Source organism: Odocoileus virginianus, chromosome 7 (assembly GCF_023699985.2).
Source record: "Odocoileus virginianus isolate 20LAN1187 ecotype Illinois chromosome 7, Ovbor_1.2, whole genome shotgun sequence".
Lineage (NCBI taxonomy): Eukaryota > Metazoa > Chordata > Mammalia > Artiodactyla > Cervidae > Odocoileus > Odocoileus virginianus.
Genome location: NC_069680.1, coordinates 2,371,320 through 2,383,468, shown reverse-complemented (window position 1 = coordinate 2,383,468; position 12,149 = coordinate 2,371,320). Strand labels below are relative to the sequence as shown.

The window sequence follows — 12,149 nt, the reverse complement described above, 5'->3', positions numbered from 1 at the left end:
TCGGGGGACTCGAGGGTCCCTGGAGGGAGGCGCTGCCCGAGCCTCCCATGCAGAGTTGAGCAGCGGCAAGACCACTCCCTGGTGGTTCCGGGTTCTCCTAGCCCCGGCTTCCCCAGCTGCCTGCAGCCTCTTGTAGCCTGAACTGCCCTGCATGGGAATCCTAAGAACTAGTTCTCCCCATGGCCGAGGGCCTGTCAGGAACTCAAGGGGACCAAAAGTTTTGCAGCTGCCTCTGTGGCCCCTCAATGATCTCAGACATGTCCCCAGGCCTCTCTGAGCACCTTGAATTAGCCCTCTAGCAGAACTGCTAAGTAGCCAGGGTCTGGAGCCAGAGTGCTGGGTGCAGATCTTGCTTCCACCATGTCCTCCTGCCCAGGCAATAGAGAGCAACTTAACCTCTCTGGGCCTCAGTTTTCTTGCCTGCAAAATGGGAATGTTAAAAGAGGTAAACATAGGCATGCCTGGCACAGGGCGTGGCACACAGTACCCACAAGTGTGGCGGACATCAACACCCTCCTCTGAGGTTCTGACAGAGGGATGCTGGTCATTTCCCGAGTGTAGGGAGCACATTTCCCATGTTCTTTGTTGCTTAGTTGTGTCCGACGCTTTGGGACCCCATGGGCTGTAGCCTGCCAGGCTCCTCTGTCCATGGGGATTCTCCAAGCAAGAATACTGGAGTGGGTTGCCATGCCTTCCTCCAGTGGATCTTCCCAATCCGTGGATGGAACCCAGGTCTCCCACACTGCAGGTGAATTCTTTACTGTCTGAACACAGGGGGAAGCACAAAGCAAGTAGGACCAGCCCCTGCCCTGGAGGTTTTCTCCACGTGTCTCCCCGGTGTGTCCTCCAGGGCACAGGTGTGGGCATCTTTAGCCCTATTCCCACTGGAATCCCTCCATTCTCCCTCTTCCCTCTGGACCCTGCCTCTCCCCACCTCTACTTCCTCCCAGGACCTCTGCGATTTGGCCTCACCCTTTTAGGGAGCATCCATCCAGGCTGCAAGGTGGTGATTAAAGAAGCCTTAAAAGAAATTTGGAAAGAAAATGAAGGTGGATTTATGATGTTGGGTAGAGAGTTTTGCTGTTGGCTGGGAGCAGTGTAGAACAAAGCAGCGGGCAGATCTGATTTATAGAAAGTCATTATTGGAGGAGACACAGATGCCTAAAGCCCAGCTGAGGCCTTCTGGCGGATCCCCACCAGCCAGCTCCAGAGAAGGGGCGGTAGCCGGGGGACCTCGGAGCCTCCCGGGTTCCCAGGCGGGTGCTAGCCTTTCAGTGGGAGTGCAGCCAAATGTGTCAGCTGGGGACAGGCAAGGCGAGAGTGACAGACTCCTCAGCCAGGGCCTGGGACCCCCAGGGAGTGCAACCACAGGCCTACCAGGGGTACCCAAAGCCCCAGCCAACACAGAGTGTCAGATGCATTAGATGATTGACAAGAAGGGACATTGTTTTTTTTAATTTAAAGCAAGCACAGATGTATTACGGAATACAAATGCAATCTTGGTATGCATTTTCTTCAGCTAAAACAACTGAGTTTTTTTTTTTAATGTCAAGCTCATTATGGCTGGCCACTCTCGAGCCTTATCAGGAGTACAGACCCCTCTTCTACGGAGAGGGAACTCGAGTGGAAATGTTTGAGAGCGCCCTATGGGGAGAGGGTGGCTCTGGAGTCGCTCAGGCATGGGTTTCAGCAATGATCCATTGCCCCGTAGCTAAGATTATACCTCTGTGAGCTTTGGTTTCCTCACCTAGAAAATGGTGAGGTGAGGTGAATCACACAAAACCTAGGACACAGGACTGAACCACAGAGTGTCTCTTCCTACCCCTCCTTTTCCTATCCTCTCTTCTGAAATAGGTTCTTCCAGCCCTGCCTGGGGGCAGGGCAGGGGAGCATACAGAGAAGGACTTCCCTCCTGCACCCACCAGGTGCCCAAGGTTTGAAAATCCCCACCCAGCAGACACGTGATGGAGGCTGTCCTCCTGCCCCTCCCCACCCCCTCAATCTTCTGCAGGGACTGGCTGGAGGGATTAGGGACGAGTGGGAATATCCTTGTCTAACACCGTCTATACTGGCACACTCAGAACTCTGCCCAGCACCTGGACGGCTCTCACAGGGTTGGCGGTAGCAACACCAGCACCAACACAGTATTATTGTGTTAGAAGCTTCAGGAAATTTGGGCTGTTACCATCCTGCCCTTCTCACACCTGTTCTCCAACACACACACACACACACACACACACACACACACTGTTCATTCCTCCACCCCTTCATGTTCCACTGCTTTGCTACTCTTTTAATATCTTGGGCGTTCTTGGCAGCCTGCGGGCCTTAGCATCCCCTGGAATTACTAATCAGCAGAATAATCCCACAGGTCCGAGTTCCCTGTCTGACAGCCTCACTGCAGAGCCTCCATGGTGCGGACTGTGAATGGGTCCAGGAATCCACTCCCAGCCACATTTATCCTGAGGTCCGGCTTGAAGGATGCCCTGAAAAGTAGAGCTGGAAGGAGCCTTGGAGACCTTCTCAGCCCACCCCGACGCCATTTCGCAGGGAGGGAGACCAAGGCCTGGCGGGCAGACTCCCCAAGTTCCTGCCGCTCCAGGCAGACCCTGGGGGCTCCTCCTTAGCACAGCGAATCACGCGCCTCTTTATCCCGGCCCCTCTGCTGTACTGTTTGGGGTGGTGCAGCAGCATGCCCCCAGCTTCCTACAACCCCTCTTTCCCTTCCCCACCCTCAGCCATGAGGGCTGCCCTCATGTGGTTTGAGAGATGGATTGTTGTTGTTCAGCCACCCAGTCTTCCCCACACTTTGCGACCCCAATGGACTGCAGCACACCAGACCTTCCTGTCCCTCGCCATCTCCTAGAGTTTGCCCAAGTTCACATCCATTGAGGCAGTGATGCCATCCAGCCATCTCATCCTCTGACGCCCTTTGCACCTAAATTGGACTTGGGTCTGCATCTCCCAAGTGTAAGGTTCAGAGGTTTAGGGGTGAAGTTCTTAAGGATGAGCAAGGCTTGCCCTGTGGGCTCAGACCCACGGAGCTGACCATCAGGGGGGTGCCTGAAACTGACTGGAGAAAGAGGGGGCCATAGGGAAGCATTTCCCCCTGTGACCCTCTCTCCCAGCCAGTCTGGTGGGCAGAGTGAGAAGCCTTCGGAAAGGGGTGGGGAGGGAGCTGCATTCATACTCAGCAGCAGAACAAGGAGGTCTTTGAAGCTTGAGTGTGTTGGCAAAATAAAGGGATATTATTCTCCCAGCAGGTGGGAAATAGTGGCACTAATGAGTCTGTGGCACTTGACGTTTTCCAAGGTACCTTCCAGATACCATCTCACTTAATACTTATGACAGCCTGAGAAGGGGTTATTATTATCAGTCTCGAGTTATAGGTGAGAAACCAGATGCCTGAAAAGACTCAGTGACATGCCCAAGGTCACACAACTCTAACTTCCTGACCAACCCCCCCCAATCTTTCCCACCACCAATGCGCCTTTCTAGCCCCAACTGCAGAGCTGCATGCCCCCAAGAGAATATTCTGGCCTCAAGTATAAAATAATTAATTGATGTAAAGTAGAGTTTAACTCCCTATTGGGACATCATTTTCCAAGGCTGAATAAAGATGTTCCTAACTGCCCTGGGGTAGTCCCATAGGATGTGTGCTAAACCTCAGAGGCCACGAAACAGGGTGGGTGTGACAGAGAAGATGGGGTAAAGTCAGGGAAAGAGCTAGTGGAGAGGGCAAGGTCTAGGCAAGATACTTGCTGAATAACGGGCCTCTGTCATTGACCGGGCATGGAGTGGGAGGGTCAGGCTACACTTAAGATGGATGGATTTTATGGGTCCTAAGAGCCCTTACCTGATGGACCAGGGAGTAGAGATCCCCTTTCAGCCTCAGAGAGGGGTACAGGTACCTGGCTGCCCCTGCTTCAGATCCCCTTAGACCCTCCATCCTGAGTCTGCTACAGCTGGTGCCCAGGAGGCTAGCTCCCCGACTGTTGACTCACCTGCTCCCCAACTGTGTGGTGAACTTGCCAAGAAGGAGTTGTGGGTAACATCTCTGTTATGGTCCAGTTGCCATGGCAATAAATTGTCACTAATTAGTAGTGTGGTTACCATGGCAATTTTCTAGTAATTACAGGTTACAAATGGTGCAAGGCTTCAACCCAACCCAATTAGTTAATTAGAAAGATTTAGAAATTTGTCCAAGAGGGAAATAACCTGCTTTGGAGAAAATGAAGGGAATGTGTCACAGCTTGGGAGTCAGAGGCAGAGAGGAAATTGGAGGATGCTGGAGCGGGGGAAGAAGGATGGAGTTGCAGGGCAGCAAGTCCTGAAGCCCCACCTGGAATTGTTGGGGGTCCAGACAAGATGGAGGATTTCTCACCGAAGCCTGCTCCTGGGCTGGAGTCTGGCAAGACAAGGGCAGGACCAGCAACCACTTAGCGGCAACTCCTTGAATGGGCAGAAGAGGTGCCCAGGTATTAGCCCAACACCCTTCCTGCTGACTTAGGAAAAGAAAAGCATCTGAAAGCCCCGTGCATGGCTCTCCTAATGAAAATGCCTGCCCTGTGCAACTTGGATGACACTTCCTGGAAGCACTGTGGATTCAATGACTGTTTTCATGAGGCTTCGGCTCTCCTTGAGAGTTAATTAGATTACCTGGGAGGAATCGGGAGGCACAGGGCCCAGAATGTGTTAACAAGGAGCCCTACAATGACCCCTGTAGCAATGCCATTTGCCCCAGTCTGTTCCCCTGCCCCCAAAGCTGGCCCCTGGTGGTCAGGCTCCACAGGTGAGAAAGGTCCCATGATTTCCTCCAAGGACAAATCTCAGAGAAGAGAAGGGCCTGGGGACCAAGAGAACCTCCATCCCAAATTCAGTTCAGTTTAGTCACTCAGTCATGTCCGACTCTTTGCAGCCCCATGGACTGCAGCATGCCAGGCTCCCCTGGCCATCACCAACTCCTGGAGTTTACTCAAACTCATGTCCATCAAGTCAGTGATGCCATCTAACCATCCCATCCTCTGTCGTCCCCTTCTCCTCCCACCTTCGATCTTTCCCAGCATCAGGGTCTTTTCAAATGAGTCAGTTCTTCACATCATCCATAGTGGAAACCTCTGCCTTGTCTGGAGGTGGGCTAATGAGGGAGCTTAACCCAGCATCAGTCAGGTCCACTGAGCTCTCATTTATTTTTTTTTTTTTAATCACATTCTTCTGAGTGCCCTAATAAACTGCAGTTATTGTACTAAACAGCCCTTCAGAGCAGTACTTTCCAAACTTTCCTGTGCACATAAACCACCCGGGGATCCTGTTAGAATGCAGGTCCTGATTGGGTGAGTAGGCACCTGAGATTTTGCATCTCTGACAAGCTCACAGGTGACACGCCTGCAACTGGTCCATGGACCTGACTCTGAGTAGCGAAGTTGTAGGGCTCACAGAGACCTTTCCCATCATTTGATCCTCTTAGTTTTCTCACCTCATTTGATCCTCTCAAAAGGCCTGAAAGAGAAAAGGCAGGTCACACTATCTGCATGTTATAGATAAGAATACTGAGGTTAACCAGGTAACATGAATTGCCCAAGATCAAAAAGGCCAAGCTGGGACTAGAACCCACATCCTGGTTGTGGTCACTGCTATTTGCCGCCCTGAACTTGGGGTGGGGGTGGGGCAGAGGGAAGTCTTTCAGGGCTTTATTTGAAATTCATTGGTTGGGGGTGGTTTGTTCAAGATATCTTAAGACTGGACTTGGTGACATGTCCACATCGATCTTGGGCACTTCAAACCCTAACATAGAGCTGGTTTTCTTTCTTTTTTTCCTTAAAAAATATACACTTTATTGGATTTTTTCCTTTCAAACTGCAGAAGCAATTCTTGTTGCAATAAGCCAAACAATACAGACATTCCCCCAAAAAGGCAGCCAGTGTGAACAGCTCAGGGTGTGGCCTTCCCCACTTTTCCCAAAACTCAAGAACAAGTTTACACAAACATATATTCAGGGATATAATTTGTTTTCCTTTTAAAAAATAAAAACAGGATCATATGATACCATTACTTGGCAAATTGCTTTTTCATTTAACAATATGTCATGGGCATTCCTCCAAGTCAATATTATGGATCTACACAGTCTTTTTAGCAGCTGCAGACTGGCCGTCATATGGATGCACTGTAATCCATTCAGCATCCCTGTTGATGGACAGACAGGCAGGTGCTCACGTTTGTTTCCTACATCAGTCAAAGCAAAGGAGGCATCCTTGTACCTGTGCCTGGAACCTATTTCTCTAGGTCCTTAGAATGGGAACACACCCAGTATCTTGACCAGCATACATGCAATCAGGGTAAGGCAGGGGGCTGTCACGGAATCTGTGACTTAATCAAAATGTTGTCAGCAGAGGTGAGGTTAGGAGTAGAATTCAGTCACCGAAGGGAAGGGAAAGCTCTGCATGGTGGCCTGTGTTCCTCAACTCATGGACTCATTCCGTGGGCACTAAATGACTCTGTCTTGCTCCTCACTTGCCTCACCAGCAGTGCAGCCACCCACTACATCGGTTTATGGAACCATGAGCCCAGATCTGGGCTCCAAGGAACATCATAAATATCAGAATCCCCCTTCCCCAGGCTCCTTGGGGCATCACTATTGCAGCTTCTCTAGGGCCCCCCGCCTGCCTCCAAGGCCTCCCCCATCCTCTATGCGGGCCTAGGGCTTTGATTCTTCCGCTTAGTGAAGGTCAATGTCCTCTCCAGGGGGCCGGGGCGTCAGCGTGGGCCCCATCCTCAGCAGCAGTGCCTCGGATATCTTCTGCGACAATGAGAACGGGCCCAACTTCCTCTTCCACAACCGGGGTGACGGCACTTTCGTGGATGCTGCGGCCAGCGCTGGTGAGTGCAGCCTCTGCCCTGTGCCCCCCACCCCCACCCACAGGGGACTCTGGGCTGCCCTGCTCCCTCCAGGCCCCACAGGCCCCAGGGAGAGAGAACGAGTCACCGTCTGCACAACTGATGTTGCATGTCACCTCTAATCCCACATCCATCTTAAACATTCAGCTCAATCTAGTGATCATTAATTGAGCCCCTGCTAAGGGTCAGGCTGGTGCTAAGAGCTGGGGACCCTGACTTGAGTAAGATCACCCTACCCCACTCTCACCCCCCATATACAAGGCACTGAGGATCTAGAGGGGGAAGGAGACAAGTAAATGAATAGCTATAATAAGAAACAGAGTAAAATCCATCCAAAGTAGTATCAGGCTCCCAGCCCTGCTCCCCTTCCTCCCTTTGAGCTCATCTGTCCTCTGCCTCAGGGCCTTTGCACCTGCCAGTTCTCTCCACCTGAAGTGCCCTGTCCCCCTTCTCTACCTGCAGAACTTCTATCAGTCCCTCAATACTCATTCAGATATTGTCTGTGAAGCCTTTCCAGCCTCCCTACCTGCTGCCTGGCTGAGACTGCACCCCCTCCTCTGTGTTCCCACTGCCCTTGCGGGCACCACTCACTCAGGCTCCTACACCACTGTAACCATCTGTCTGTGTCTGCAAGGACTGGGACACATAATAAAAGCTTGTGGACGTAATCAGTCTGCCCTTCAACTACTTCTCCCCACCTGGTACCTCCCCCCACTCGCCTTGCCCAGGAATGGGAGGTTTGATTTCTCCTCCTCTCGGCAGTGTAGAGACAAGCTCCAGTCTCCAGGAGAAGAGGTGAGCGGGGATGTAGACACATAGATCAAAGGTCCTACAAGCTCCAGCTAGTGCTGACAGCTAGCATCCAATCCCTGAGCAGGTACCAATCCATTCTCTGTGACTTAACTGCCCTTCCAGTGCTCTGCTCCAGAGTTCCCATTTTGAATACCCCACCAACGCATCCTTGCAGCCGATCAGCTCCCCTTGTCTCCTTCTCCAGGCAAAGCTAAAGGTAGAGGCAGCTCCCCGACCTCTCTTCCCACCCAGCTCACCTGCTGTACACTCCGGCAGCAAATTTTCTCATTGCTGAGAAATCATAAATGAAGGGGAGGTGGTGGTGGAGAAAACCGAGAGGACTTGATAAGGTGTTAAAGAGATGGAAGCAGAGGTGAGCGAACAAGTTGGAGTGGGGGAAGGTATCAGGCGGGAAGAGAGAGGAAAGGTGCTAGGCCCATAATTGAAAGTCAGAGTGATTGCAGGGGTTTAACGAGACATGTCAAGAGGGCATTCATCACCCAAACAGATGCTGCTGTGAAGTGCAGCCTGGCACCGATTATTCCCGTGAAAGGGAACCAACTCCTTGTCAAGGTGCCTCGTAGATAGGAGAGAAATGGGCCAACGCAGAAGGCCACCAACATTAGAGCTGGGACATTTTATGGAGAATTAATGAGGTATTAACCCTAGAGGTTGGGGGGTGCCCCCATTGTTTTGCAAGCCCTCTTTCTCAAGCCTGGGTCTCCCTGCCTCTTCTGCCCGACCCCCACCCATTCTCCAAATCCTTCCCTCCCCCAAGAGGGTGATCAGCCTCTAAGGCTCCCAGGGCAGATCCCACCTTGCCTTCTCCTGGCCCCCATCTCAGATCTCCATGTTCACAGCTGGCAAGAGCTACCTGGGTCCTGGGTCCGTGATCCCCATCCCCCATCATACTATCATTTCACCTGCCAACGGCAGTTTGTCCTCCAGAAGACTCAGCGTGGGTGTTTAGAGCTGGCCTCTCCTGCCTCTCAGCTGTGCACTTGGCCTGAGGGATCGTGTCTGCCAGGGGCAGCCAGGAGGTCAGGCCACCCCTCTGGGCAAAGCCACCCTCTGCCCTCCCCGAGGATCAGCTCAGTCCCACTGGCCCCTGGCCAATGCAGGCCCAGCGCAGACAGGTGACACTGGACACACAAGCTTCTCCCGCAGATCTCACAAGGCGAACTGTGGTTTTCTCAGTCACGGAGCAGTTATTTCCCCTGCTGTCACCCAAGTTCCCGATTGCCTTCTGTCAAATTATTTATGTCTCTTCATTCAGTAAGTATTTACAGAAAACTGCCAGATCACCACAGACACTGAGATAGATGCTATGGAAACACAGATGAACAGGAAGACAGACCCTGACCTCATGGAGCAGAAGGTCTAGTAGAAAAACTGGACCCTGCAATGGAACATAATTGCACCTGTGATCCGCACAATGGAGGAGAATGGGAGGCTGTTGGGATGAATAGCAGGGTGGGTGGGAGGGGCTGTTTTTATGGGAGTGATCAGGGAAGGCTTTCCTGAGGAGGTGACATTATAGCTGAGAGCAGAAGAGAAACAAGGAGCCAGGTAACCATAAGCTGGGGAAAGAGCATTCTAGGAGAAGAGACCAGCTTGAGCAAAGGCCCAGAAGCTGAAAAGAGCTTGGTTCATTTGAGGAATGAAAGGAATCCTGTATGACTGGTGCTTGTGAGAAGGCGAGATAAAGACAGATAAGGTGGGCAGGAATTTGAACTTGACTCAAGAGCACTGGGGAATCACTGAGATTTAAGCAAAAGAGTGATGATCAACTCAATGTATCCCCATGTCAGGGGTGGCTGGGGAAGGCTTTAAGTCCTCCAGGATCTCCACAAGTCTCCTTCCCCAAAGTCATGCTACCCCAAAACCAAGTAAAAAGTAACACTTTCTGGGCAAAGGCATCCTGAAAACAAGTCTCTGGTTCTCTCTGCAACCAGACGGCTTCCCTGCTTCTGCCCTTGTGGAGGAATCAGGACACAATGAGGTTCATCCTCCCTGGTTGTTCTCCACGCCTCCCCAGCCCCACCCTGACCCCCGCCAAGGCGAGTGTCTGTGGACCCTACAGACACTGAGGGCTCCTGCCTTTCCTCCTAGGTGTGGATGACCCCCACCAGCACGGGCGTGGAGTCGCCCTGGCAGACTTCAACCGTGATGGCAAAGTGGACATCGTCTATGGCAACTGGAACGGCCCCCACCGCCTCTACCTGCAGATGAGCGCCCATGGGAAAGTCCGCTTTCGGGTAAGAAGGGGCCTCTCCCCCACTTCCCCACCCTCTATCCGCCCGTGACTCCCACCAGGGTGAGCAGGCTCTGCAGAGCCTGGGGGCAGGGTGGCCACAGCGAAGGTGACATCCGGCCAGCCCGGGGCTGCTGTGCTATCCATAATGTCCAGAGCATGGTCATTAGCAGAGGAAAGAGAGCAGCCCCCAAGGTGGGTCAGGGCAAAGGCCCCATGAGAGGGGTTTCGTTGTCTGAATTGGGAGCGCTTCTCCCATAGCCCGGGCCTGAGCATTTCAAATTGAGGCTCAGGCCAAGGGTACAGTGGGAGTGAGGGTCAGAGTAGGTTGAGGTCACAGAGCTCCCAACAGCTGCCCCCTCTGGCCAAACAGCGGGTGGTGGGCAAGGTGATGTCAGACCCCTCTCTGTGCCCCCTCTCTGAGCTATCAATGGTCTGTGATGCCGAGAATTCCTCAGAAAGACTGTTTGGTGGCAGGAAGGGAGGTGCCACCAGGCTAATGAGCTTGAGATTGGGCCTTTCTCAGGGAAGGTGATTCAGGGCATGGGATGGTTAGAGATGCTCTCCAGGAGTCAGGATGGCTCGGAGGTATGTAGTATTGCCAAAAGCCCCCAAGGGAGCAAGAAACTTGATGGTCCCAGAGAAGTCTCCAGGGACCTTCTCTCTGAGGGGCCACCACAAGCCCCCTCTCTGAAGGTAGCCACCTCGGCGTGTTCAGGTCCAGCCGCTTTCTCCTACAGAGGTGTGAGACCCAGGCTGTCTGGGTGGGGAGGAGGGACACCCTGAACTTGGGACAGCTGATCCTAGGATCCTGGGTGATTTTCATCTCTGTTCAGCTTTTTATTCTAACCCAGTTCTCAACCAGGGGTGATTTTGTCCCCACCCCAGGACATTTGATGATGTCCGGGGACATTATCAGTTATCACAGGTGGGATCAGGTGCTACTGGCATCATGTGCAGAGGACTGGGTGCTGCTAAACATCCTATGAGGCACCTGAGAGTCTGCAACAAAGAGTGATCCAGCCCCAAATGTCAACCAACCCTCTCGACAGCCCAGCCCAGAGCTCACAGGAGCAATAATAATAATAATAATAGAGGCCCCATTTATCAAGTGCCTTCCGTGTGCCAGGAGCTGTGCTAAGCATCTTACATACATTATCTTGGAAGCTCAGGCATCCAGCTGGGGCAACCCCAAGGGGCCTATGTAGGTTTCCATTTTTACAGAATCAATAGAATAATAACAACTTCAAGGTCCTGAAGTCTCTTTGTTACCAGCTCTCATGGCCCTGTTCAGCCCACCCTCGACAGCTGGCCAGGCTCTCAATCAGCCTCATGACTGTATTGATGGGGACAGCCTCCCTTCCTGGGCAACCCAGAGCAAGCAGCTCATTCCTGCCACCAGGGGAGAGAGCCTGAAGTAGGAGCCCTGGGGCCAAGGGGCAGGGAGCCACCCCAAGAAGCCCCCATGTGCCCTTCCCAGTTCACCCCACATGGGCCCTGGGATTTAGACAGGTTTCTAAGTCTTTAAGTGACAAACCCACCTGGAATGGATATTCTGTTCAGGAAAAAAAAGATCTCCCGACACAGCTCTTCTTCTATTTAAAAGTCCCATAGATGGGACCCTTTGCCAGGTCCACCAAGGTCCTGTCAGCACTCCAAGGTCCCTGCTGGGCTGTCCTGGGTCTGGGGTCTCCTCATGAGCCCTGGGCAGAGGTATCTGATACTGCAAGTCCCAAAGTGGATGTCTCAAGGAAAAAAAAAATCAAAAGACTCCAAGAAAAAAGGTAATAGAGGCAGCAATACCCAGCTGAAGGCCACTTCTGCCGCTTTCCATGAGGCTGACAGCAGGGGCGAGGCCAGGACAGACCCCTTGGGATTTATCTTGAGCCCACTCTGCCAAGCTCTTTACATGCAGTCCTCACAGCCTGAGCAGCTATTACTTATCCCCGTGTTACTAAGGAGGAAGATGAGATCTGAGGGGTTAAGTAACTTGCCTGAGATCACACAGCGAGTCAGCAAAGAGGCCTGGATTCAATGCACAGGACTTCCTAGGTTCCACCCAGCCTGTGCCTCTGGCTGTGGAAGAGGAAAGGCACGTACTAGAAAGGGCCTAGCAGCTGGTGTCAGAGCCAGGTGGTGGCCCGGCTCATTAGCTACAACAATGGGCAATTTCCTTCCTCTCCAGGACTCAGTTACCTTGCCTGTGAAA

General features: G+C 52.5%; 1 protein-coding gene across 5 annotated transcripts in view; it reads left to right on the top strand.

Annotated features, from left to right (window-relative positions):
* CRTAC1 (cartilage acidic protein 1) overlaps nucleotides 1–12,149 on the top strand; it is a 166,226-nt gene that overhangs the window by 116,228 nt on the left and 37,849 nt on the right. For all 5 annotated transcript variants that reach the window (XM_070469980.1, XM_070469982.1, XM_070469984.1 and 2 more), the window contains exons 6-7: nucleotides 6,742–6,876; nucleotides 9,799–9,944. In XM_070469980.1, coding sequence (XP_070326081.1) covers nucleotides 6,742–6,876; nucleotides 9,799–9,944 — 281 coding nt within the window. The remainder of the gene's footprint in view (nucleotides 1–6,741; nucleotides 6,877–9,798; nucleotides 9,945–12,149) is intronic.